This window comes from Electrophorus electricus, chromosome 5 (genome assembly GCF_013358815.1).
Source record: "Electrophorus electricus isolate fEleEle1 chromosome 5, fEleEle1.pri, whole genome shotgun sequence".
NCBI lineage: Eukaryota > Metazoa > Chordata > Actinopteri > Gymnotiformes > Gymnotidae > Electrophorus > Electrophorus electricus.
This window is the reverse complement of record NC_049539.1, coordinates 15,495,384-15,522,862: the sequence shown is the minus strand read 5'-3', so window position 1 is coordinate 15,522,862 and position 27,479 is coordinate 15,495,384. Positions and strand designations below refer to the sequence as shown.

Sequence of the window (27,479 nt, the reverse complement as noted above, 5' to 3'; positions counted from 1 at the left end):
ACTATGTCCTGTAGATGGCGCCCTCTCCAGCAACAGTTGCAGCAGCAGATCTCTCCTGCAGGCTCTGTCTCTGTCTAAATCTCTGTCTCTGCTCAATCCTGTTAGTAAGTACTGACAACCCACAGCAGCACACCTGCACGCCAGTAAGCCCGGAGCTGTTGCCTACTGCATACGTCACGCTTGCTGGGACTCTCGCTGTGTGTGTGTGTATGTGTGTGTGCACATGCATACATGTTAAATGTGGTTATGGGGTGCTGTATAAAAGGAAGGTGTTTAATAATGAGTGTGTTATTGGTGTAACACGCTGACTAATGTGGGTGTGGGCATTATATGGTAATTATGCAGGCTCTTGCTCTACTTGTTTGGGTGTGTGTGTGGGGGGGTGTTTGTGTGTGTGTGTGTGTGTGTGTGTGTGTGTGTGTGTGTGGGGCTCTGTATTTGCTCATTACTACCAATTATTGCTCATGGCTTGCTGTGCTTGAACTTAAGCTGGTTGTGGCACCAATATCACACTTTTGCTGCTGCACCTCTCCTCACGGTGTCATGTTAACCTTCCCAAGTTCTTTGCTGCAGTGTCTCACGTTTGTGTGTCTGCTTTTGAGCATCTTAATTAGCACTTGACTTTTTTGAGATACATAGAACATTCCTTTTTTGCTCTATTAAAGGAAACTGTTGTGGTTAGCCATAGTAATGGAGGTAAACTGGTTAAAGGTTGGATTTTCACTGACCATTTTAACGTTGATACTTAAAGAGTAGTTACAAGAATTTAAGGAACATTCTTGTCCTTTTTAATTGAACTTGTCTACTCTCTCATCAACAGAGCAACGGACATTCAGCTTAAACGATCAGCTGCAAGAGAAAAGGTACGCCCCTCGGCCAAGTGTGCCCTCACTTCTCACTTTCACCATGTGCCATCGACCAGGATTATACAACTGTCCCGTGTCACTGTGACAACGGGGTTGCCTGGAGACCGATTACTTCCTGTTGTAGGTTTGAAGGTTGCAGCTTTTCCTCCCAGAAAACAGACTTTTCAAGCAGGACAGGTATGGTGGAGCAGGGTGTGAGAATGGACCAGAGACAAGACCTCATTTGTTCTAATAGATGTCACTGTCTGTTAATTTCTCTTACTCTGTGGCTTCGTCTTTCCTGCACGGTTGCACCATCTGGTGGAGAATGTATGCATTTATGAGACTGGGGATGGTTGTAGCAGTAGGGGGGTGTGTGCGTGCGTGTGTGTTCTTAGGGGTAAAAGAGGGAGCGAGAGTGCAATATCAACTCAGACATGTACTCAAACCCCACTGTAGGGAGGTAAGGTTCCATAGACGCTCCCAGTCAGCTGATGATGAGACCAGTGTTGAGCTGGCTGACTCCCTCCAGCACCTCACGCTCTCCGAGTTCCTCAAAGAGTATGTTGCAGCTGCGTGCCTGGCTCCAGGCCCCAGCATTCGCTGCAAGCTTGATCCCCTTATACATCTAACTCTAATGTCATTTAAACCACCCCCTCTAACTACAATACCCAGAATGCATCCTCTGGCTTAGAGGCATGCCTAACAAATATGAAACCTTTCATCATCTTAAAATTAATTACTTATAACTGCTATTACTAATAATTTTAAGACTAGTTTGTAGCTACATGTGTAAAACCAGTTTGATTTGTTGCTCCTTTCAATTTAAAACTATAAAAGATTTATAAGTTATAGTGTAAAAGTCATATCTTTAAAGAGTTCTGTGTGAAATGCACCCAGTACTGAGAATGTCCTCACAGGGTGCTCTTATTCTTAGAGTGAAAGTGTAACAACTAATTTCTAATTAGCCTGCTGCATGTAAAAGAATGCAGAACTCACTCAATGTAGCTTTCACTTTGGAAACCAGACTAACCTCTACATAATAAACTGCTGATAGATATACTTTCACCAAATTAGACATGTGCATGTTGATGCTACTAAGTGGACTGTGTTTGAAAGTGGTAATTATTGCCAAGCAGGATTTATTTGAGTTAGCGAGCTAACCTTGGTCCTTAAAGGTAACTTTAATTTGGAACCATAGAGTTTTGAACCTATAGCAAATCATCAGCCAGTTTGCTATAGCCTAATGCTAATTAGGTTCACCTTTGTAAAATGTGTTAGCACAACCCAAAATGCAAATAAGAAGAGTAACCTCTTTTGAACCACCAACTGCTATACCTACATTGTGTTTATATGCGAACACTGAAATCATAAGCCATTATGGGCAAAGAAAGGCGTTCTGAGTCCTTAAGATATCAGAAAGGAATGACTTAGAATTGATCTCAGTATACAGTGTTATATAAAGACAACATAAACCACAAAGTAAAAAATTACGCAAAAATCTCAGAATGCACTGGCAACAAGCTGATTCCAGTTCAGTAAATCCGGTATGGGATCAAGAGCTCCTAAACCAAACCAGTTAACTCGATATCCAACTAATCCAGCTTGGACGTGAAAGCTTCAGTTCCGTGTGAAAGCTGTGCATGCATAATGGAAATGTGTATGCAGAATCGAAGAGGAGGAGTGGGATCGATACATTATCCCGTCAAAGGCGGAGTCGGAGAAACACAAAGTTAGCCGCACATTCAGCTTCATCAAGAGTTGCATGTACAGCACACGCAACAAGAGCAAGGTAAACATGTATGTGCGTACATCAGGCAATATACACATGTGATGATATATATACACATCAGGCTATATATGCACATCAGGCTATATACATGTGAGGATATATATAAACATCACGCCACATACATATATCAGACTATATGTACATATGTGACGATATACACTGCCTGGCCAAAAAAAAGGTCACCACCTGGATTTAACTAAGCAAATAGGTAAGAGCCTCTCATTGGATAATTACTGCATGGGTGATTATGTTTCAGCTGTAAACAAGTTATTTAATCCTAACTGATGCAATGAGTAGCTTCTCATTTGTTAAACAACCATGTCAAAAGACAAATCCTGTGAATGTGGAAAAGATGTTAATCTATTTAAGAAGGGTCAAATTATTGGCATGCATCAAGCAGAGAAAACATCTAAGGAGATTGCTGAAACTTCTAAAATCGGGTTAAGAACTGTGCAACGCATTATTAAAAAGTGGAAGGACAGTGGGGAAACATCATCTTCGAGGAAGGAATGTGGTCGGAAAAAAATCTTGAATGATCGTGATCGGCGATCACTTAAACGTGTGGTGAAATCAAATCATAGAAAAACAACACTAGAACTCAGGGATATGTTTAATAGTGAAAGTAAGAGCATTTCCACACGCACAATACGAAGGGAACTCAAGGGATTGGGACTAAACAGCTGTGTAGCCTTAAGAAAACCACTTGTCAGTGAGGCTAACTGGCAAAAACAGCTTCCATTTGCTAGGGAGCTTAAAGATTGGACTCTGGAGCAATGGAAAAAGGTCATGTGGTCTGATGAGCCAGATTTACCCTGTTCCAGAGTCATGGGCGCATCAGGGTAAGAAGAGAGGCGGCTGAAGTGATGCACCCATCATGCCTAATGCCTACTGTATACAAGCCTCTGGGGGCAGTGCTATGATCTGGGGTTGCTGCAGTTGGTCAGGTCTAGGTTCAGCAACGTTATGTGCCCAAAGAATGAGGTCAGGTTATTCCATCAATGGATTTTTTCTTCCCTGATGGCACGGGCATATTCCAAGATGACAATGCCAGGATTCCTCGGGCTCAAATTGTGAAAGAGTGGTTTAGGGAGCATGAGACGACATTTTCACACATGGCTTGGCCACCACAGAGTCCAGGCCTGAACCCCATTGAGAATCTTTGGGATGTGCTAGAGAAGACTTTGCGCAGTGGTCCAAATCTCTCATCATCAATACCAGATCTTGGGGGGGGGGAAAAATTAATGCAACTCTGGACCCAGTCCCAGCTCTCGTGGCCTTCTCTGCTTTAATCATTAACCCCACCGAGCCCCACTGGCACAGACCTAGTTCCTGAACCCAAACCGCCCAGCGCTCACTGAGCCGTCCTCACTGCGCCAGACCTGCCTGCCTGGCACGTCATGGAGAGGGGAGTGGCAGGAGAGAGCGGGCGGGTCCGGCATTGGCAGGTCCGGCATTGGCGGATCAGCCTCCTCATGCTCTCATGGCCCTTTCTCGGTTCTCAAAGGGCAAGTGGAAGGAGAGAGAGGCCAAGGACAAGCAGGCGAGTGGTCAGCAGCTGGCAGCCGGGTCTTTTCCGGGGTCTCCAGTCTGCCAGATGTGCCATAAACTCGCTGCCGGGAAAGAGACGCTCCACTGTACCAGTGAGTCCTTGTCTTCCATCTCTTCTTCTCATACTGTAAGAGTCAGCCACTCTGCTGGACACATTAGACCATGCAAGTTTCCTTTGTAGTCACAGGAAATAAATTAGACATTATGAATCCTGAAGACGAATACTGAGGAATTAAGATTATGAGTGTATTGATTGGATTAAATGTGTTAAATGGCAAGATCATATTTTCAGGTCAATAAAAAAAATAATTAGTCATTCGGTATGAGAATCAGAGCATTTGAATCTGTCATGTGTTTTGTTGTGCTTTGGTTTGGCCATGTCTTCCTAGACTGTACTGTGACCATCCATAAGGGCGGTAAAGACTCTGCAATACAGTGCCTCAAGGTATGCTGTGTTTGTGTGAGTGTGCGTATGTGTGTGTGTGTGTGTGTGTGTGTGTGTTTGTTTTTTCAGACAAGCATTTCCTGACTTTGTAGGAAACTCAAAATAGTTATAGTACTGACAAGGGAAAGTGCTTTTTACAAATGCATGTATTTCAATTTTGAAACTGAAAAGACCAAAACATTTATTTTTTGGCTATTCAGTTTACAATTATGGTTAGGCTTAGAAAACACCAGGTAACACCATATATGTATGTGTGTGTGTGTGTGTGTGTGTGTGTGTGTGTGATAGAGAGAGACACAGACACACACTGACTTAAAACCAAGTTTCAGAGATAGCCAGAGTTTAATGGTTAAGCCAAAAGCAGTAACACATTTGCCCATTCTTGGTCAGAAATGTGTGCAGGGGGTCTGTGTGTGTTTCCCCTGTCCTTTAACTATAAGGAGAAGGTAGCCAGTGCTGGGAAGGTCTGACATATTTCTTGTCCTTTGCAGAAAGTTCAAGAGAAGTATGCAGTGTCCATGGTGAAGAACAGAGCTGCCACCCTCCCACAGAGTGAGTCTGTTCATTACACAAATGCCCAGTAGAGGCCTTTCTGTTGTCATGTCTGTTGGAAACCTCATTGCTTTTTGTTTTTGTCTCTATCCTTTCTCTCTCTACTCTTCATGCAAAGACTTTATAGTGCATGAAAGCACCTCATCTTCAGCGATGCCTACTTCAGCCTCACTCCCTGTGATGAGCCCACGGGACACCAAAGACTCCGTCCCCATGCTCTGTCCACTGTCCAGGAGTGTTCCTTTAGTTCCTGAGCGGTTAGAAAACTCAATTTTTCCTTCTCTTTTTCTTGACTGTAAAAAAAAACAACAAAGCAATGAAGCATTAACTTTTTTTTTTTTTTTTTTATTGTAGCCTTTAATATGTCTGATATTTATATTCAGGCTTACCGAGAGCCCAGAGGGGGACAGTGACTCCTCTACATGGAGGACTAATGTCCAATCAGAGGAGAGCTTGACAGTGGAGTCCTTCACCTCCACTGACTCCTCCCTCATAGAAGGTAAAGACAGTAACATACTTTGTATTGACAGTGATCAAATGGCAACCCCAGGACATGGAACCTGCCCTGTTTCTCCCTCCTGTTTTCCCATAGATACAGTGGATTCTACTCTACCCAGCACACTTTGGCCGGACACTATGGGTTTGGAGGTGGAGTCATGGAGTCTGGCAGTGGAACCTTGGTTCTGCCAGAGGCAGGAAAAGTGCACCATCAAGAGACAGGATGTCATCTATGGTTAGAACAGTAGGGCAACTTGTATAATTACATGTAATGAGAAAAGCATAGTGCTGAAGCAATCATTACACCAAATAAAGAAGCAAAACAGACAGAAATGTGGTTGTTTTTAACGCTTGTCCTCACAGTTAGCATACAGAATTTATGCCTAGCCTCAGCACTATATTGCCTGGCAATAGAAAAACAAGCACTAAGGTAAAGACTGTGGTTATACCCTTGTTTTGATGACTCTTTAGGAAAAGCATTCTGAAAGCATGTTAATTATCTTCCAAATGAAAAATGCAGTGCAATTGCAGTGCAAACTACAAATTTGTTTCCCCAAATGTCCATGTAATGCTTAATCTTTGTGTGTGTGTGTGTGTGTGTGTGTGTGTGTGTGTGTTTAGAACTCATGCAGACAGAGTTACACCACCTGCAGACACTGACCATCATGGCGGAGGTCTTTAGGCGGGGTATGCGGGATGAGGTGGGGTTGGATGCAGACACCATCGGGCGGGTTTTCCCTTGCTTGGACGAGCTCATCTTCCTGCACAAAGACTTCCTATCAACTTTAAGGGATCGACGGCATAGCTCCACCCAACCAGACAGTAACAGGAATTACCTCATTCAACGTGTGGGTGATATCCTTCTGCAACAGGTGGGCACACATACCCGCCAGGACTACATGGACCACATGCCCTGTTTGAGCTAATCTCAGGGGTCACGTTTCATTCACAGGCCCATATTAAACCCACTGAAACCTTTTTATGCTTGTCTAGTTATTACAGTAGGCTAGAACATATTATAACTTGTGAGATCATGTCCAACATCATAGGAAAATACATTATTTATTGTTTGGTTCTAGCAATTTGATTGAATCTGTTTGTGCATTTATATATGTTTTGTTTCTCTCTGTATGTGTGTGTGTGTGTGTGTGTGTGTGTGTGTGTGTGTGTGTGTGTGTGTGTGTGTGTGCAGTTTACTCAAGAAAATGCACAGAACATGAAGCAAGTGTATGGGGAGTTTTGCAGCCACCACAACGAAGCTGTCAGCTTCTTCAAAGAGCTACAGCAACAAAATAAGAAGTTTCAGCTGTTTATTAAAGTAAGTATTTTCTTCTTACAACCATAGATCGTTGTTTAAGTGACAAACGGGATCCAAGTGCAAGGCATGTAGTCTGGACAGGCGGAGTCAAAAGCCAGAAAGGCAGAAGGCTTATTTACAAAAAATTTTAACAGAGCAAAATGAATCAAAAGTAGTGCACAGAGGAACCGTGAACAGAGGAACCATGCACAGAGTGCTTACAATACTGCTTGCAAGGAGTAAGCAGAACATACAGAGTTTATATAGTGAAGACAACATTAGTACTCAAAGGTGAACGAGGGGGCATGATTGGTTGATCAGCGAAGACTGTCTGGTTATTCTGCAAGTGGAGTGATTCTCATATGTGAAGGGACGTCTCCTGATATCCCAGCTGGGCGATGCTGTGGCCAGCCTTGAGGGTGAGGAGCAGGACCATCAGAGTGCTCTGAGTGGAAGGTGCAGATGAGTGATGAATCCAAGGTGTCTGAGGCAAAGACCCACACCTGTTTCTCGGGGCTCTTGCCCTCTCAATCCACAAAGTACTGGAGGACCCCTTGGTGTCTATGAGAGTCCAGCAACACTCAAATCTCAGCCAGGCTCCCAGTGGAGACCAGTGAAGAAGGGCAAGGAGAAGTTGTAGTCGGGAGCAAGGAGAAGTGCACTGGGTTCTGTAGGAAGATGGGGGACATCTGGGAGGAGATAGGTGACAGGGCTCATGCGTCTCAGGAATTTATACCAGCTGGCATACCTTGGGGTCAGTCTTCTGCATGGCAGGAAGAGCCGGAGATAACGAGTGGACAGCCAGACTCAGTGACCAGGACAGAATGGAGGAGTAGGTCTACATCTGCAGTTGGCAAACACCTGTTGTGAATGTATGACTTGTTGTAACTTTGCACAAGACACCTCCCAACCAGGTGCAGTTTATCAACACCAGTTGTCGACTGAGGGGACTTCAAGTGGATATAAACTGAGAGCCCGTATCTGTCACTATAACCTCAGACAATCCGTAATAAAGGAACATGGATGTGAATGTCAGAAGCAGAAGATAGTTTGCGAAGGGGCAGCAGGTGGCAAATCTTGGAGAATAAAACGATGACGGGCATGATTGTATTACCATCAGATGGCAGGAGGACCATGACAAAGTCCATGGTGAGGTGTAACCAAGACCTAAAAGGTGAAGCTCCCCCACCAGGAGACATCTGGGCACGTGAGACTGTGAACAGTATTGGCAGTATTGGCATATCTGCTAAGGATGGCCTTATACCTGGCTGTCCCGTACTGGCTACGTTGTGCACTCAGTTGAGGAGTCATCCTAGTAGGGAGGGGTCCTTTCATGGAGGGGTTTCAGGATGTGTTGGCCTTGGATCTATTCATGTAGCTACCTTCATATGGGTACTCAGAAGCAGGAGGTAGACAGGACAGCTTCGAACTGGGAGGAATCTCTGGGCTTCTTATGTATTTAGGAGAGAGCTTTAGTTTTCTTTGAACCAGGTGTGTAGTTTACACAGAAGTCAAAAGTGAGTGAAAGTGAGTGATTTAGGAATTTTGCCTGCCTGTATCACTGGGATGTTTTGATGTACTCTAGATTCTTATAAATTGTGAGGATCTGAAAAGGTTGTCAAGCACCTTCAAACCTTTGGCACCAGAGTGCTAGTGCTCCAGTGCAAGTTTAATCACAAGGAGCTATCTGTCATCATAGTTGCATTCAACAGAACTTGATTTCCTGCTTAAAAAAAGAGCTGTTCAGGTTGGCTGTGATGTTGGGAGAGTAGGGCGCTGATCCTGACATTCAATCAACAAACTGTTTGGAGGGGTCTGGCTGTTTTAGGACAGGAATGGTTGTAAATGAAACTTTTAGTTTTGTTAAGGCCTGGTCGGTCCAGGACCAACATGACTAAGAAGGACACTTTAACATATTCATAAGTGGAGCTGCAACAGTACTGTAATTCCTGATAAACCGATGAGAGAAATCTGCTTTGAAGCAATTTGACATGTTTCCAGTTTGACAGAAAGCTGTTGGTGCCTGAGTTTGGTGAGTATATTCTTGACATATTGTTGTTCCTGGATGCTGGGTGGACATAAGTGTTCCTGGAGGCTATGTGGATCAATTAGGAGGTCATCTATGAAAGCAATGAGATACTGATCAATTTTATTATGGAATGTATCATCCATAAAGGACTGAAAGATGCAGTGTAAAGGCCATAGCTAGGCCATATGGCGTCACTAGGTATTCAAAGTGTCCCTTTGAAGTGATTAATGACGTCTTCCACTCATCGCCTTTTCTTTTGCACAGCAGATTGTATGCATTAATTAGCTATAATTTGGTTGCCTGGCAACCATTTGTGAATGGATGGGACTAATGGTATAGGATAGGAAAACTTCACTGTGATGCTGTTAAGTGCTCTGCAATCAATGCAAGGGCAGAGCCTGCCATCTTTCTTCTCTATGAAGAAAATGCCTGGGAAGTGGATGGGCAGATGAACCCCTGTGCAAGGGCCTTGGAGATGTTTCTATCCATGGCCTCATGTTCTGGGATGGACAGAGGGTAGTTTTAGTTTTTTTGAGCAGAGGACTACCAGCTAGGTGGTCTAAAGTACAATTACACACACACAGTGTGGGGAGCAGCTGAATAGCGTGGCTCTTGATAAAAACATCAGTGAAGTCAACATATTCAGTTGGGAGTGTCAGGATTTAAATAGATCTATATGGAGGGAGAGACATTTACTAAAACGATAGGCAATGATAAAAAGTTGGAGGGTCTCTGTGTGCAGGATGCCAGCTATGAGATTGAGAGTAGTGGTATGGCTACATGACCCTTGCCTAGGGGTTGTCAATTCAGAGATAGAACTGTCATAGGAGGAGGGAGGACTTAGAGAGTTAATTGGAGGTCCTGGGTGACAAGAGGTTGCCATCAACTCATGAGTCTATCATTGCTAGGAGGAACATGTTGTCAGTGGCTAGTTTAAGAGTCACTGGTACATGGATTTGTATAATACAAATGTTCAGAGAGAATGTTCCAAGAAAAATGTCACCTCAGACCTCAGAGGAAATACATCATTCTTTGAGGTTCCATAGAACAGTTCCACAGAATGACTATTTAAGGTAACTTAAAAATTGAGCGTGCCCAGGTGGTCATCTCAGTTTACTGACAGGATGTATGAATAAGGCATGTTTTATGCCAATTTGTTTTGTATTTTTTTCATTTGTGCAGTATGACCAGTGATTAATCAGCAGTCCATTTCTCTCTTTTCTCCATAGCAACAAAGTAGTAACTCATTGGTAAAAAGACGGGAAATCCCAGAATGCATTTTGTTGGTGACACAGCGAATCACAAAATACCCTGTGCTCTTGGAGAGGATTCTGCAGTACACAGAAGGTAGGTGTGTGCACACAGACATCCACTCACTCACACAATTGCGAAATGAGAACTTATCGATATGGAAAATCCCCCATCGCATTTTTTATTTTAAATGTAGATTTATAAAGTGTCTAGTTGTTGTTATGTATATTTAGATGAAGTATTTTTGAGTATTAGATTTCAAGTTTACAGCTTCTGAATTAGGTTGCATAAATTAGAGTTAGTTGAAAGTGCCTGATATAAATTCTTTTTCTTTTTCTTCACTATTTGAAACTAAAATGTCAAATTAAAGGATAACTAATTTTCTCTGTCATCCAGCAAGACCTCTCCTCCACTCTCCTTTCCCTCTCTCTCTCCCCCTGTCTCCCTCCTCCCTCACTTTCTGACTATTTTTTTTTCTCTTCCTCACTCTCTTTCTCTTCTCTCCTTCTCCTTCTCTCTCGCTCTTGCTCCCTTCCCTCATCAGAGGGCACCACGGAGCACCGGGAGCTCCTGGCTGCGCTTGCTGGAGTACGTGAGCTCATCTCAGTCGTGGACATGCGGGTCAGCGAGCGAGAGCAGAGTCAGCGGTTGGGTGATGTGCTGGCACGCATGGAGGGCAAGAATGTGGCACGGCTGAAGAGCGGCCTGGCCTTCCGCAAGCAGGATTTGGCTAGTGGCCGCACGCTTTTGCACCACGGCACGCTACTCTGGAAGACTGCCACGGGTCGACTCAAAGGTGAGGGGAACGGAGATGATGGAACGCTCCTCAGATCCTCCACTCTCCAGTTTTAGTTATGTCGACCGCCACGTTGATTGCGATTGGCTAAAACCATTTACCTGTGGGCCAATGCGATGGAGCTAATGGAGTTGAATGTGGAGAATACTTAGCTCTGAGAGATTGTACGGACAAACATCTATCCAAGAGGGTTATCGAAGCTGGTTTGGTGCCTTTCATTCTTCTTATTTGCAGTGGATTAAATTAGCTTCTGTAATTTAGAATCACCCGTGATAGGAGTCACCAGGAGAAATGCTTGACTGGGACTGAGAAGCACTGTGTTGGGCTTTATATGAAAGATCATTCACTGCATCTGAACATCACAGGACTTTGTGTCATGTCTTCATGCTCCTCCCCAGATGTGCTGGCCCTCCTGCTCACTGACCTGCTTGTCTTCCTCCAGGAAAAGGACCAAAAGTTTATCTTTGCTGCCGTGGTAATGTCTCCAACGGCTCTGTCACTGCAAATCATTTCTGTCTAGAAGACATCAGAGAAGAATTCAAATTAATCTAATTGGATTCAATTCATTAAACTGTTCTTTCTATGTCAGTTCCAGAATTCAGTTAATGGCTTAGTTTCATTTCACACAGCCAGCCTGATTTTGTTCTCTCTAAGCTACTAAAAGCATGGCTGCAAGAAAATAGGATTCACGCCACACGCTTGCACTCTGAGCGCCCTGTGTCTCTGCACTTATCTTAGGACCAGAAGCCGCCTGTGATCTCACTGCAGAAGCTGATCGTGCGGGAGGTGGCAAATGAGGAGAGAGGCATGTTCCTGATCAGCGCCTCGTCGGCTGGGCCCGAGATGTATGAGGTGCATGGCACATCCAAGGACGAACGCAACACCTGGATGAGACTCATCCGAGAGGCTGTGGTGATGTGGGTAGCAGCTTTTATTTGGTGAATTGAGGTGTATGTGTGTGTGTGTGTGTGTGTGTGTGTGTGTGTGTGTGTGTGTGTGTGTGTGTGTGTGTGTGTGTGTGTGCGTGCGAGAGAGAAGCCAAAATAAGTGAAATCCTTTTCTGCTTGTCACTTTTAAAATAAGATTTTAAAGTGAAGTTTAGAAAGTATTTTAAATGCAAGCGATACAGGAATAAAAAATCTAATCAAAATTCATTCATATAGCGCTATTTACAACAGATGTTGTCACAAAGCAGCTTTACAAATGTACAAGCCCCCAGTGAGCAAGCCAAGGGTGACAGTGGCAAGGAAATCAGCTTAGAGCATAAGGTAGAAACCTTGAGAGCAACCAAGACTCAAAGGGGGGACTCATCCTCCCCTGGCCGACAACGATCATCACAATAATAACAATTTTAAATAATTAATAATACAATGGAAAAAAATAAGCAATTAATGTCAAGTCTGGTTTTCTAGAAGTTCTAGTCTTGTCCCGTAGGTGTGCGCATGTCCGAAACCCATCCCGCAAGAAATGTTATTTACATGATCTTCGAACGAGAGATTGGGATCCATAATCACTCCAAGAACTTTAATTGTTTCAGAAGATGTGATTGAGTAATTAGAGAGCGAGGAGCTAGCTGTCTCTGGGCCTAATAAAAGCAATTGTTTTGTCAGGATTAAGTGAGAGAAAGTTCCTCAACATCTAGTGTCTTATGTCCTTTTTGCATTCCTCAATAATATAAAGCTGATATATGTCCTCTGGTTTGGCTGAGACATATAGCTGAGTATCATCAGCGTAACAGTGGAATCTAGCACAGTGTTTACATATGATGTCATGTAGAGGTAGCATATATATAAAGCAAAAAGCAAAGGCCCTAGTACAGATCCTTGTGGGACACCGTAGCTAACCATCTTGTATGCTGAGAATGCAGTTAACCAACTGGTAGCGACTGGCTAGATAATAGTTAAACCAGGAAAGGGCTATTCCCCTAATCCCAACAACATTTTCAAGTCTATCTAATAAGTCATAGTCATAGTGTCAAATGCTGCACTCACATCAAGCAGTATAAGCAAAGAGACATAACCCTGGTCAGAAGCCAACAACAGGTCACTAACTACTTTAATCAGTGCTGTCTCTATACTATGATGAGGCCTAAACCCTGACTGCAAGACTTCATGTATCTGGTTCTGATTCAGATATGAGCTTAGCTGCTGAGCTATAGCTTTTTCTAGGATCTTCGAAATAAATGGAAGGCTCGAGATCAGCCTGTAGTTTGACAGCTGACGTGGGTCGGGGTTAGATTTTTGATTTACTTGATTACTGCTAATTTGAATGTTCAAGGAGGAGTTTATTACATTTAGTAAATGTTCAATTACTTCAGGTAGGATTTCCTTAAGAAAGTTTGTGGGCAGTGGATCTAGTATGCAAGAGGAGAATTTTGAGTGCGAGATCAGAGATATAAATTCTGGCCCTTGGATAGGTATAAAGGATTCTAGAGTCCTTTTTGGCTTGGTTATTCTGACCTCTAAGTAGCTGCCCAAGGTCAGGTTAATACTCTTAATGTTATCTCTAATGTGCTTAATTTTCTCATTAAATAAATTCATGAACTCATTGTGATGTTGTAATCTGAGCACTGGTGTCAGTTTTATTCCTAGTTAGATGTGCAATTGTACTGTATAGAAATCTAGGATTATTTCTATTATTTTTGGTCAAGCCTTTCTATACCTAATTTATTTATTCTTAAGTGGAGCAACATTATTGAGTGTGCAGTGGAGTACTGATTCTAAGCATTCAGATATTTGTTCAAGTTCAGTGGGGTTTGAGGGTATCCTAGTTGCAAATGATAAATCTGGGAGATTGGTAATAAATCTAGGTACAGTGGCTGGCGTGATCGTGTATCTGGTATGCTAGTGAGGTGAGGTTACTATATAGTGGCTCATACATAGTTCAAATGACAAAAGGGAATGGTCTGAGATGGCATCAGACTTAGGTAGTATGAGTATATTCTCTACGTCTACACCGTATGTCATTACTAACCAGATTCTCTAATACATTGGGTGAAACCAATTGATTCTAATATAGAACTAAAGACCGATCTCAGAGGGTCTTGGGCATTATCAAAGAGAATATTTAAACCACCAACATTAATGGCTCTTTCTACTAGAGTGATTAGATCTTCGAACGAGAGATTGGGATCCATAATCACTCCAAGAACTTTAATTGTTTCAGAAGATGTGATTGAGTAATTAGAGAGCGAGGAGCTAGCTGTCTCTGGGCCTAATAAAAGCAACTCTGTTTTGTCAGGATTAAGTGAGAGAAAGTTCCTCAACATCTAGTGTCTTATGTCCTTTTTGCATTCCTCAATAATATAAAGCTGATATATGTCCTCTGGTTTGGCTGAGACATATAGCTGAGTATCATCAGCGTAACAGTGGGATCTAGCACAGTGTTTACATATGATGTCATGTAGAGGTAGCATATATATAAAGCAAAAAGCAAAGGCCCTAGTACAGATCCTTGTGGGACACCGTAGCTAACCATCTTGTATGCTGAGAATGCAATTGATTCTAATACAGAACTAAAGACCGATCTCAGAGGGTCTTGGGCATTATCAAAGAGAATATTGAAACCACCAACGTTAATGGCTCTTTCTACTAGAGTGATTAGATTAGAGAGGAAATCTGCAAATTTCGTTAATAAATTCTAAATAGGGTCCTGGTGGTCTGTAGATGCCAATTATTGGAAGAGGTTGGATGGGCTTCTTATCACTGGTTACATCATTTATGCTAGTAAAAATAATTTCAAAGGACTCAATCATAACCATCTTTCTGGTTCATGCCTAATATGTCAGTATAAATAACTGCAATGCTGCCTCTATGGCCAGTTAGATGACGGCGATGTACATAAATTTACATGAAGTGCGTCCTTCTGGCTACAGCTATGTGCTCATTTGGCTTGATCCAGGTTTCTGTTAGACAAAGAACATTCAATCTATGATCTGTTAAGATTTCAATTATCATGAACACTTTAGATGTTGGGGATCTAACATTTAGTAAACCCAGCTTTAGATGAAAGGTGCAGGCAGTGTTCTGTGAATCAGTTACTTTAATACTAATTAGGTTATTAAGACATGTTTCTTTGTTTTCTGTATTTCTGCTTAGCTCGGGGAACAGACACAGTGTCAATATGATGAACCTCGGGTGACGTCATGTAGCGACCAGCAGACGGTTGGTTTAGCCTCTTTGTCTGCTGTATGGTCTCCACTTTGGATTGTCATAGATTAACTAGGTCTGTCAGAAGACTATGTCTTATGTTATAGGAAAGGAGAGCAGCACAGTCCCATAGTCATAAGACTATGTCTTATGTTACAAGAAAGGAGAGCACCACCCTCCCAGGTAGGATGGATACCACCCTGCCCTAAAAAGCCAGGCTTGCCCTCGAAGGTGTTCCAATTTATCTGTAAATCCCAACTGTTTTGTGAGCACCACTTGGACATCCAGCAGTTCATTGAAGATAACCAGATGTACATAATATTGCCGCACTGCATTGGAATGGGACCAGAGCATACTATAGCATCTGACTTTGTCATTTGCTAATTCACACACTTCTGCAATATTATTTATTAATAATCTTTGACTGGCGAAGGTATATATTGTTAGCCCCTACGTGAATGACTATCTAAGAGAACCCATGCTTGCCTAAGATTACCTGCCTTGTCCGGTGCCCTGGCCCCCAGTATACAGCTAACTACTGCTGCTGGCGTCCCTAAAGACCTAGCTAATTTCACGTGTTGCAAAATAGAGTCCCCTATAACCAGAGCTCTTCCAACAGACTTCTCAGCGGGTGCCTCACTGAGTGGGGCAAACCTGTTGGTCATGCGAATTGGAGATGTGTGGTGCTCACATGGCAAGCTGAAGCTTGGCTATTTCGCCATAACATCACCCATTTGCCCCATTGCGAGGGCTATAGTGCTGGAGTTGAGGGCTTGATAACATCGCCTAAGGCATCCAGAGGTTGTACTTCTAGTTTCTCAATAGGTCTAACACTTCCTAAGGTCTGGATGTGCACCTCTAGCACTAGAATCTTCTCCATCAGACTAGCAATTAATCTTCACTTCTCCCAGATAAAACTGTCGCTAACGATGGACGAAGAATGGCTAAACGTGGCACTCTGCACATTGAAGAAGAAAGGAAGCGGCTATGATAGGAAACAAAAAATGTCCACGTTACTTATGGTTTTGGCAGTTCTTTGGATGTAGTTTTTGATGATAAAGTAGTTTTTGATGCATGCTCTGGCTTCGGGTCCCGTCTCTCTTCCTTCAGGTCCCTCCTATCTTCAAACATGTGTGTGTAGGCACACATTCTACACATACATTCAAAGCTAATCAATTTGTATAGCACGTTTAAAACCAACAGGAATCATTCATAAAAGGCAAGCCTAACTGTAACACAAGGAAAATAATTTAAAACCGATTAAAACCAACAGATCAAAAGGCAGTAAGAGAACATTAGAACTAAATTACAAGTACACGGCAAAAAGCAATGGGATAACCAAGAGATAATGGGCGGATTTTTAAATATGATGTAAACTTGTCAGTGGTGGCATAGGACTTAATGTGAGATGAAAGACTATTCTAGAACCTGGGGGCAGTGATGAGAAAAGTGCAGGGGGGCTTGAGGGGATGACCTATGCGGTCTAGGGGCAGAATATAGAATAAGCAAATCGGTGATGTATTGAGGGCTTTAAAAACAATTAGTAAAATTAAAACATCTATTTTACCATTTTATTAACAGCACCTCAATATTTTACATAATTTAGCATAATATTGTGCAATCGCTGTCTTAACAGCTTCCATTCCATTCAGCATACATCATCGTCCACCACTCGCGTACTCACCCTTAATAAACATCGCTCATCTCAGTGCTTGTGTCCTGCCTCTGTTCATTTAGTTACAGTATGAGTCCTGGAGTTTGACTTATGTATGTATGCCTTCTGCCTTCCAGCAAGAGCATGAGTGCTGTCAGGGGGTACCAGTTGTAATGGCCTTGGGGTTACAAGATCTAATGTGTGACCCTTTGAATGTGAGGACCCGTTACTGATTCAGTGATATTAAAAGAATCATTTACCAAAGGTTTTGCTGGGCAGTAGATATGAGCATTAAAATCCCTTAGAATCAACAATTTATCAGAGCAACAGGGTATAAAATGATACGAGGTCAGAGAACTCTTGAATGAAATTACAGTTTTTAAGTGGTTTCTACACCAGTGCACACAGAACAGGGGTAGTAACATTGATCATTAAAAGCTGCATCTCAAAAAAACAAACCAAAAAAAAAAAAAGACCAAGAGCATCTTATCCTGCCATCTCCACCCTAGATGTCACGAGAAGGAGGACGACGCTGCTAGGACGTTTGAGGAAGAAAGGAGAGTATTGAAGGACAAGGTCCAGAAGATCCACAGACTGCAAGGTGAGATGCCACCCAGCTCTCACAGTATTTCAATAATGATCGTCTCAGTCTTGGCCTGAGAAAATGTCACAAAGCTTAACCAGCACTGCTATGGGCCTTTTCTCACTGCTTCCTTATCATTCTGGAACTGTTACTGCTCTTGCAGGTCTTTCAGCATTTTTTGTTGAGACAATGTTAGATTTAATGAGTACACTACTACACATAAACTGTATCTCACAGCTCTTGTGACCTCCTGACACCACGTAGCTGACATTGTGTATGTGCGTTAATGGATGCTGGCCACGCTCACCACTCTCTTGCCTGTCCATCTGCCAGAGACGCTCTGTGGCCAGGACCAGCTGATCTGCTCCAGCCTGGAGGAGAAGCTGAAGATCTACGCGGAGCTATCGGCAGTGGCAGGCGGCGGCCTGCTGGTGCAGCCCGGCACTGGCGAGCCCCCGCATTCTACCGCTCTGCTAAACGCCGCACTCAGAGAGGGTGAGGCTCGCCAGTTTCACCATTTGCCCTCAGCTGTAATGCATACCACCTTCAGCTCCTGAAGGGCTTGTCAACAAGTCGGAGACTCGAATCGTGGTACATTAAACCTGATTAAACGCAGCAGTGTGCAATGCTGTGGCCCTCTGGGACGGGAGGCAATGTTCTCCCAACACTGGCATGGTTTTTATGACAGCCATATAAAGTAAATGTTTATAATATACAGAAAAGTAGATGATCATTTTGAAATCTGTTTTTCTCTTTACCTCACTGTCTCACTCCCCATGATTCTCTCTCTCTGTGTGTGTGTGTGTGTGTGTGTGTGTGTGTGTGTGTGTGTGTGTGTGTGTTTGTGGGGCAGCGGAGATTCTGAGAGCGGCTCTCTTGCCTCACCGCACCTCCTCCTGCACTCCTTCTCCCCTGGCTGCTCTCAGGGAATCTAGTGCACCAGACACCTCCATCCCAACAGAGACACTTCCACTGTCTCCTTCTCCTCCTCCTCCTCCTCTTCCTCCTGAAAGGGAACCCCTGCCGGTGGATGCTCCAAGGGATGAGGAAGAGGAGGGAGGAGAGGAAAACCTAGACCTCCAGGCACAGAATCACAGTTTCACACCTGATGATCATAATATGCACCTTAAAGTAAGGAAACAATTAATATAACTATATCACTGTAATCATAAAGCCAACAATTTGCATTGACAATATATAGCACTATTTATCTAGAGCAACTTACATATATGAATTAATACCATGACCATCTCGCTAACACCTGCCCTACCAGGTATGCCATAGGAGAGACAACCCTTACCTGACTCTTAACAGAAGGAAGCAACCAGCAAAAAAATACTATTCAAATGTTACCCCTTATAATTGTACCTTCACTACAATTCCTATTCAGAGGGCATCACAGGAAAATGTCAGAACTGTTACTGAGCACACATTTGTATAGATTTATCAGTCAGTAAGTGTTAACAGTGAATTACATATGAGATTGGGCATCATAAAAAATATATCAAATTTAGACAGCACATACAGAATTAAGTGTAGAAGAAACTATTAAGTGCAGAAGAAAGTAGCAAATTGAAACATGTTTGAGAGTAGACATTTTAAATAACACTGCTAGACGTACAGCCTTTTTCTCTCCTGGAACTATAGTTATTAGTACCACACAGCCACATTAATAATTTAGATCCCCCTGCTAAAATCACATCCCAGGCTTTATATAATAAAACATTAATGGGCTCAGAATAAGGCAGGAGCCCATTTCATTGCCTCCAGGGCACCATTTCATTAAAAATGAAGAGTGATAATTAGACCTTCATTTCCTTCAGACTCTTCCTTTTTTGCCCTCCTCATCTTCAGGGACGGCATTGTGTTGTATGTTACTCTGATGACGTACAGTGCTGACCCAGGCATGAGCTGGAAGAGACACCGTGCTTAGAAAGTAAATAACTCTCCCAATTCTCTGCCCTTTTCGCAAGAACAATTACATAAGGACCATAATGTGTCGACTTTTGAGCATTAGCCACTCTTACAATTTGAACGTTTCACCCAATTAACTCACCATTTAAAACTGATTATCCAGAAAGTTAATTTCACATTTAGTTAATGAGGACGCCCCACTGTTATTATCAGTGTGTATCTCTGAAAGTGTGTTCTGATTCTGGCAGATTCCAACACTGAGTCGGCAAATCAAGTTTAAGGCAACCTGATCAAGTTACAGACTTTAAATAATTTAACCAAACCATCTGATCCGTCCAAAATAACACCAAGCTGTGTCCCACTTGGATCAGGAAGCTTTCTGATCACGTACGTCATGATTTGATCTAGCGTCCTCTATTGGTGGTTAGGAAAGGTCCTAATTCTTTTTTGGTTTCTTTCACAGTACTGCCACATGTAGTAACTGATGGTGATCTGGGAAATCACTGTAAAGCAGGAAAATGAGAGCTAAAATGGGAGATTAAGTGAAAAAGCATTAAGTGTCTTATTAGGTAGCTAAGGGTTTTTGAGTGTCTGTCATGTGGGCTGAATTGTGACCTCTGGTCATGTGACTCATCACACATCTTGACAAAATATCAGGAAAGGGTAGGGTAACCTACATTGGTAACTGATAGCAGAATACATTTGTTTTCCTGTTATTTGTTTTCAAATTTCAAGATATACACACTAGATATAATGTAATATATCTATAATGTAATATAATGCAAAACAAGTTAAAACCACCAGATGGCACTGTGTACTAAAAGGGACTAGGAGGAAATGCTCACTTAAGGGAGGAATCTTGTTTCTTGCCAAAGATGGTAAACAAAGTAGTCATAAGAAGTTTCTTCCCTACTCTGTTCTACATTGAAGGCCAGATTAAGCTTGTGATACAAGATCAGGATGAAGATAATCTTGAAAATCTCACAATTTTGAACTACACAGAAGGAAAGTGCCTCCAGTTTTAAGAGTAGATTTCTGCTTTATTCATTACCCTATAATCGCTTAATATCTGACTTAACTCTGAATTGCTGATAAAACCAATGATTGCTGGTTTATTATTAATTTATTTTTTTTTAATTAAAATACTACATTGTTATAAACAGGGTACAGAATCATAAAAATGGAATGTTTTAAGTCCACAATCAGGTTTGGTTACTCATAAATATCTTTATACTCAAATATGTATCCAACCTCAGTATATATAAGGCCCAATGAATAGGTCACTAAGCACTTTATTAAATATTGTTTTTGTATATGTATTTGTTTTTGTTTGTGTGTTTATATCCAGGTGTGTCAGAGTGTCCAGAATTTGACACAGTTGCTTTACAGTCTGCAGGTGATCTCATGTTTCTCATCTTACACACACACACAACCCCCCTCCCACACACACACACACACACACACACACACACACACACACACACACACACACACACACACACACAAACACAGAGTAATTATAGTGATTCTTACTCCATATCTGTTTAAATCTCGTTTACTCAGAAATATTATCCAGAGATACAGAGGGAGAGGGACAGAGAGAGGGCCTCCATGGGGCTTTAAAGCCCTCAGAGTCAAAACATCATCTCAAATGGCTGCATACACATACTGCATGACTCACTTGCAAATTGTTTCAGTTGCAGCCTCATTTCCATATTACCTCAGACATGGCCATGTAAAACACTTACATGGCCTGATTTGGACCCATGTGTATGTTAAACTCTGCCAGCACTATATTTCAGCAAGACATTACACGGACCATTATCAAGGGAAATGAAAGTATTTTAAAGTGTTTTGATGAAGTGAAAGGTGCTGTGTTGCACTGCTTGCAGACACTGCATTTATTTTCATGTTCCTTGAGATCTGATTAAATTATTATTTTTTAAATATCTTAGTAGATTCATACATTCTCTGTGGAGTCAGGCAAATCTTAAAAGAAAGTTTGAGAAACAAATATCATACATATTGATATTACAGGCTATATATAACAAGACTTCCAGGATATAACAGATGGCAGGTAAAAGCACACAGTAACTTATATTAGGGCAACCTGATGATTCTTAGGGTGGGAGATCACTGAACAGTATGGTCTGCATGCTCAAATAGGGCGTCAGCCATTTATTGAGTCAGATTGTTTCTCTCATTATGTTAAATAAATAATGTGAAATATCATCTGGCAGTGACATAAGAGGATCCAGCTACTGTTAACCTTTGAAAACATAACCTAATATTACTGCAGCTGAGTCACTGCTGGCCTTGTTGAAACTGCCTTCAGCTTCAACCATTGAGGACCTGTTCACCTCTGTCCTGAACAGGCTGCCATTACCATCCAAGACAGCTGCTACGAGGTCCAGAGGCTCCACCTTCTCCTGTCGGGCCCTGCCCAAGCCCGCCCTGGGGCCGGCGTTCCCACTGCCCCGGCCGTGCATGAGCGGCAGCGCGAGGCGTCGCTCCGGCAGCAGCGACGGCATGAGGAGATGGATGGCGCGGCAGGGGCGGCCCTGGAGCGTCAGCGTCAGCGCAGCGAGCGTGAATGGCAAGCAAGGTGCGCGCAGCAGGAAGCACGAGAAGACCAACTGCAACAGCGTGAGCAAAACTGCCACCTGGAGGCGCAGCGGCTGCAGCACGAGCACAACGAGCTTTGCGAGCAGCTGCGTGACTACCAGCAGAGCCTGGAGCGCCTGCTCGAAGGCCAGCGCAGCGTGCAACACCAGCGCCAGCTCCTCGATGCCCACCGCCGCTTGGTGCAGGGCTGCCCACCCACCTCGCTCGTCACGTCGGACGGCCAGCAGGGCTCGGTGGGTGGACCCGATGTGTGCGTGTGGGTGATCCTGCCTGTATGCGTGTATATCTACCCATGCTTGAACTGGGCCTTTTTCCTTTGTTCCATCGGGCTGCGGTGTGTGCATTCTTCATGTGTCAGTTTGTGTATGTTTAAATGATTCCTGTTGCCTGCAGCTAAGAGCTACAAGTCATAGACATGTTTGCACCCAGAGTGGGCTTTGATATGCAGCTGTCTTCTAAAGGCAGGGATCCCTACTCTCCTGCCATCCTTTCTTCAGCTCTTATTTTCTTTGTTGCCAAAACACCCAACTAGTGATGTGAGAGGAGAGCTCCCCCAAACCTTTCCCTGTTTTGCTTTGAAGATTGCATAAAGCTGAACTATTCAGAGAAGAGCCACTCTCATTCCTTTACTCTTTATTCCTTTCCCATTTCCATGTTCTGTTTGCTGGCTGCTGTTCCTATCCTTATCTAGCTATCTAGCTATCTATCTAGCTATCTAGCTATCTATCTCTCTATCTATTCATTCCTCATTAGGCTTTTCATTATCCATTTCTCTTTCTCTCTTCCTCTGGTTAGTCTTTTCGAATGTCTTTCTGGTCTGCCTTTTTGAGCTGGACTATACCCAGCGTTTCCACCCTGCAGACAACTTAACAAACCCACCGAAGCAGCGCACAGAGCTCCCAAGACCTCATTACTTCCAGCCCCGCCGCGTTTCCCTTCACATTTAGTCACATCACGTGTGCAGGGCCAGTTGGCGGGAAATCATTTCTCTTCTTCAGCCTCAAGTAAACAGAAGTGGCCAGACTGGAGTCAAACGTCTATCACTTGCCCTGTCTTTCTGCACTTTCTCGCACACACATGCACACCAAATTTCTGATTCATTATCTGGTGTAATGAGAGCAGTTCGAGCCTCAGTGCACTAAGCATCTGCCCCTGTGCACTAATAAACAAGTTAATGATTGATGATAACAAAAATGCCCTAAATGAAAGCAGAGACACATTCATTAAAACCAGCCCCGTGTACAATGCTGCACAGCCATGCACAAACCAGCTCTGTGTAAAGCAGCTTAGGCCATGTTAATGTAACTGTTAACTCTGTTAAGCTCTTTTAATGTTCACTGTTTCTGTATTTTAATCTGCTTTTGTCTAAACCCAGTATAGTGGCACTTGCACTGATACAAAAAAGGATATGATCTGACCAACCCAAAAATTCTTAAGTTTTCATCACAAGGTGTGGGCATGAGAAAATGGGCAAAGATGTCACACTTCAGTTGTTTTTTATTATTACTTTGATCTGATGTGTCTGTACAGCCTGAACAGTTAATGACATTTCCATGGAATACAGAGAAACGCATGCATTGAGTGTGAGCCCAGTTGCTTGTGGATTGAACTGATTGAACTGGCAAGCAGATGTGAGAAGGAATTTCCTACTTTCTTGTCACATGTGACATTTGTAGGATAAGATCAGGTTTAATTAGCATCCAGGAGTAAGCTGAAGATATTGAATGTTACTGGAATTTGGGATATTCCTCTAGATTAGTGTTTAGTTTAGATGCTTAATGTATGTGCATACACAAACACACACACACACACACATACACAGAGAGGCTTTTCTAGTCATCTGCATAATTTGTGGCATAAGATGGTGTTGATGGAGCTCATTTTTGGGGGGGTGAGTCTTACTTATGACAAACCAAATAAAGAAAGTGATAGAAAAGATAAATGTGTCTGTGAAACATCAAGAGATGCAGGGCTGAGAGGGATGGAGACAAATCACGTATATATCAGATCGGCTATCGCCATATTGTCAGGCAGAGATTTTAAGCAGGATTTGGGTTATACTGGTGACTGATGTATGATTTAGATTCTATCTAACTTATCTCTCAGAAATGCTGGGTTCATGCTGAAATAAGGCAAGTGTCTGTATGATCCAAGGTGCACCTGGTTATCATGCAAAACATCTGACTACATATTGGGGCCAGGAGGTGTTACTGATTTGCACTTCCTCTCTCTCTTCCTTCCAGAGCTTCAGCCACGGTCACTACGGTGACCAGTATGACCCCAGTTGCAACTTTGTGAACGAAGCATCGATGGTGACTGTCGCTATGAACAACAGACACCTTCATCACCACCAGCACCAATGTAACCCCAGCTCCATCCAGCTTGGCTACAGTGACTCCCCCAGTGCCCAGAACAGCTTGAACTCACTCCTGGCCTGGTCCAGCCACAGACAGGTCACAAGTGGCATGCCACAACCCCCAGTGGCGAGTAAGGGAAAGGCAGGAAGAAAAGGTACAGAAGACCTAGTCTTGGATAATAATTGGTTTGGAGATGCTTAATGATTTATCATGGAAATCTCTTCCATTTCTTCTTTCCTCTTCTCTCCTCATCGCTTCTTTGACGATCTGTATCTTTCTTCTAATATAATATCAATACTTGCCGTCTGTGTGGGAGAGCAGGAGTGAAAGGAGAGCAAACTCACTGAAGGCATACGTCAGTGTTCGCTTACCTTCGCCGAAACATAAACCTTAACCCCCACTGCGATGCGTGCATGGCTCAAGTGCCCTCTTTCTGCTGTTAATCTTTCTGCTGACAAAAACACACATGCCCTCCCATCTCTTTTTCTGGTGCATCCACTCACACAGCAGACACGCATCCATCAGGGAAATCAATTGGTCCTCTATGTGCCCAGCGGAGGGCCAGGCGGCAGCCGTGTGGGAATCAAGGCAAGCGAGCCATGAGAGACTGATTGGAACATTGATCTAAAAAATCTTTACCAAACTCATTACAGGGCGACCTGTCATCGAGAGACAGAGAGATGGGGTTGGGGGGGACATAGTTGCACAAACATATTAATCTGCTATTTCTGCATGAGAAGTTAGAGCCCTCTGTTTATCACCGACATGTGATTTAAACACACCTACACAAACAGCCATCCATAACCTTAACCAAGGCCAGGGCTTGTTCAACGGGGCGGTTTAGTGCACTTTAATGCAACAACTGAACAACAAGTCTTTCACAAATGTTTCTTGTCACCATTAAAGTTTATGTTCATCGCCACTGGCTGCCTGATCATCCTTCACCACTTTTTGACAGACAGATGTGTACACCACATTTTAAAAGACCGGTGCCACTGAAAGTGTCTTCAGCATTAAAACTGAAGAGTCATTCGAGTAGTTCATAGATACTGATTTAATAGATGACCAAGGAACAGGAATGACCAAGTCCCGTAATCTGAGCACAATGGGTGGTATATGCAGATGAAACACTGCTCTTTTGAATGGTTCCAATGGTGCAGATGGTTTCTTTACTCAACTCCAGCAGTCTTTGTGTCACTACACAGCACCAGACAACAGACACGTTTCCATAACCACACCTCTGGTGCTGTGGAAACCAGTTCATGCATCTTATCAGAGTGAAGGCAATGGCCATGAGCTGTCATTAGGGCAATAAAGTGGTTATTTACCACTTCAGTAATTACAAAAATGATTTAATGGTTTAAGTCCATTAGTATTACGTAGGTCCCCAGCATAACCATAAAAAATGTCATGAAACTTAATTTCTCACATTAAGATACACAATGTATAGTTACCAGCAAGTGATTCATTATTTAATTATTCCTTCTTTCTTGAATGTCGACCTCCTGAACTGATGTCTCTGATCCACTGTTGAAAACTACTTGAGGCTTTGATGCTCAAACTGTGTAGTGCCCTTCTACTGATCATTGTAATTCTCTCTTTTTCAGAGGTGGCTCCACCCAGCCATGCCCAAGAAGCTTGGTCTCTGGGGGTCACGGCGGTTGGTTTTTATCAAGGCGACGCTCTCTCTGTGCCAATGGCCTTGGTTTCCATGGAAACGGAGAATCGAGACACTGAGGGAGAGGAGAACATTGTGTACCTCTAGGTTCAAACCGCCCATAGTGGACATCTGCTTAAACTCAGTGTAAACTGAAACCCTTGAAGAACAAACACAGAGTTCATGTTTTGGTCAGCAAACTGCTATGACTGCTGCAGATGCAGATAATCCGCACAGGCTGGACCTTCGCCCCTCAGGCATATATTCATATTCAGTGTGTTATGGATTATCTGACTACATTGGCATTGGTACTTTTTAATCGATTCCGATCTGCTCTTAAATCCCTATCTGAACACCAAAACTCCTAGCAAATGTTAGTGTTGGTATTGTTTTTCCCTTTTTGTGATACCAAACCAGGATCATTCTTAAAACAAATCTATATTCTTTGTTGCTGCCAGACCTTGAGCTTTGAGAACAAATGCCTTTTTTTAAATGACTTTTTCTTTTTCCTGTAGCTGCAGCTTTTTGTATCCTGTTTTTTATTTTACTTTCCAGATATTTCATCGCTACATGTGTTTGTATTTGTGTGTGTGTGTGTGTGTGTGTGTGTGAGAGAGAGAGAGAGAGAGAGAGAGAGAGATGTGAAGATCTTCCCTAGGGTCAGTGTTATGTCTCATAGCCTGAAGCCTGCAGAGACAGAATTAGGTTACACAGTTTCAGCTCAACCATTTCGCGCATACCCTTCTGTAAGCCTGCATCGTCCTCCACTGCATCTGAAGCTCCCTGCCCTTTATATCAAAACTAGGCACTTAATAATTGACCTGTTTTTTGCAGTGGATGGGAAATAGATAATATTGTCAGTCAGAATCAAATTCCCTAATTTATGAAAGTGTACAAAGCCTGTGTGTCTGTGCATGCAGATAGTAGTTTGCATGAGATTAATATAAATTCTCTCTGTCACTCATCCAAATGGGGGAGAATGTTTCTGTATCTGAATTTCAGGTTTGTTGCATTCCTTTTTAATACTGAGCTAACAAAGACTGCTAATTATGGATGCACATGAAACATTTGCAAGCTTTTCCCTTTAATGAACATAAACTTTAAAAGCATTCAAGTTGTGGTAGATTGCTTACAAAACTTTAGCATGTGTCTTGACTATTGTAGTACAGCAAATACTACAGAACTGAAGTATTGACCAGCAGCCATCAACATGGTTCATTGGAAATTAAGTGAAAATGTAATTACAGTGAAGTCTCACATAACTGAAGGGGCTTTCACCTTTAATTCTTCCAAAAAAGCAATAATTAAAACCTTGCTCAAACATGGTTGTATGCAGTTCTGTATTAAGACTGCACTGAGAACAGTGATGAGTAACTGCAGTGTAGTTCATGGTTTTCTTTGCTCCAGTATACAGTTCTGCTGAAGTGAACCCCGTGTGTCAGAGCAGGAAGCATTACACCCCTCCAGGAGTGGAGCTGCCGAACACCA

At 42.8% G+C, this 27,479-nt stretch overlaps 1 protein-coding gene across 10 annotated transcripts in view; it reads left to right on the top strand.

Moving 5' to 3' along the window:
* Positions 1-26,546, top strand: part of arhgef28a (Rho guanine nucleotide exchange factor (GEF) 28a) — a 73,306-nt gene extending 46,760 nt beyond the window's left edge. For 5 of the 10 annotated variants that reach the window (XM_035526626.1, XM_035526625.1, XM_035526623.1 and 2 more), the window contains 23 exons: positions 15-104; positions 821-863; positions 1,305-1,406; positions 2,514-2,637; positions 4,142-4,277; positions 4,575-4,630; positions 5,122-5,182; positions 5,301-5,439; positions 5,566-5,681; positions 5,775-5,915; positions 6,302-6,552; positions 6,873-6,998; positions 10,236-10,353; positions 10,802-11,053; positions 11,452-11,528; positions 11,792-11,970; positions 17,365-17,456; positions 17,772-17,933; positions 18,292-18,569; positions 20,701-20,748; positions 21,728-22,210; positions 24,221-24,488; positions 25,942-26,546. In XM_035526626.1, coding sequence (XP_035382519.1) covers positions 15-104; positions 821-863; positions 1,305-1,406; positions 2,514-2,637; positions 4,142-4,277; positions 4,575-4,630; positions 5,122-5,182; positions 5,301-5,439; positions 5,566-5,681; positions 5,775-5,915; positions 6,302-6,552; positions 6,873-6,998; positions 10,236-10,353; positions 10,802-11,053; positions 11,452-11,528; positions 11,792-11,970; positions 17,365-17,456; positions 17,772-17,933; positions 18,292-18,569; positions 20,701-20,748; positions 21,728-22,210; positions 24,221-24,488; positions 25,942-26,099 — 3,500 coding nt within the window. In that variant the 3' untranslated portion in view covers positions 26,100-26,546. Of the gene's footprint in view, positions 1-14; positions 105-820; positions 864-1,304; positions 1,407-2,513; positions 2,638-4,141; positions 4,278-4,574; positions 4,631-5,121; positions 5,183-5,300; positions 5,440-5,565; positions 5,682-5,774; positions 5,916-6,301; positions 6,553-6,872; positions 6,999-10,235; positions 10,354-10,801; positions 11,054-11,451; positions 11,529-11,791; positions 11,971-17,364; positions 17,457-17,771; positions 17,934-18,291; positions 18,570-19,292; positions 19,930-20,700; positions 20,749-21,727; positions 22,211-24,220; positions 24,489-25,941 lie in introns of those variants that run through there. The other 5 variants (XM_035526628.1, XM_035526633.1, XM_035526627.1 and 2 more) reach the window with 4 other exon arrangements.
* Positions 26,547-27,479: the final 933 nt, after the last annotated feature.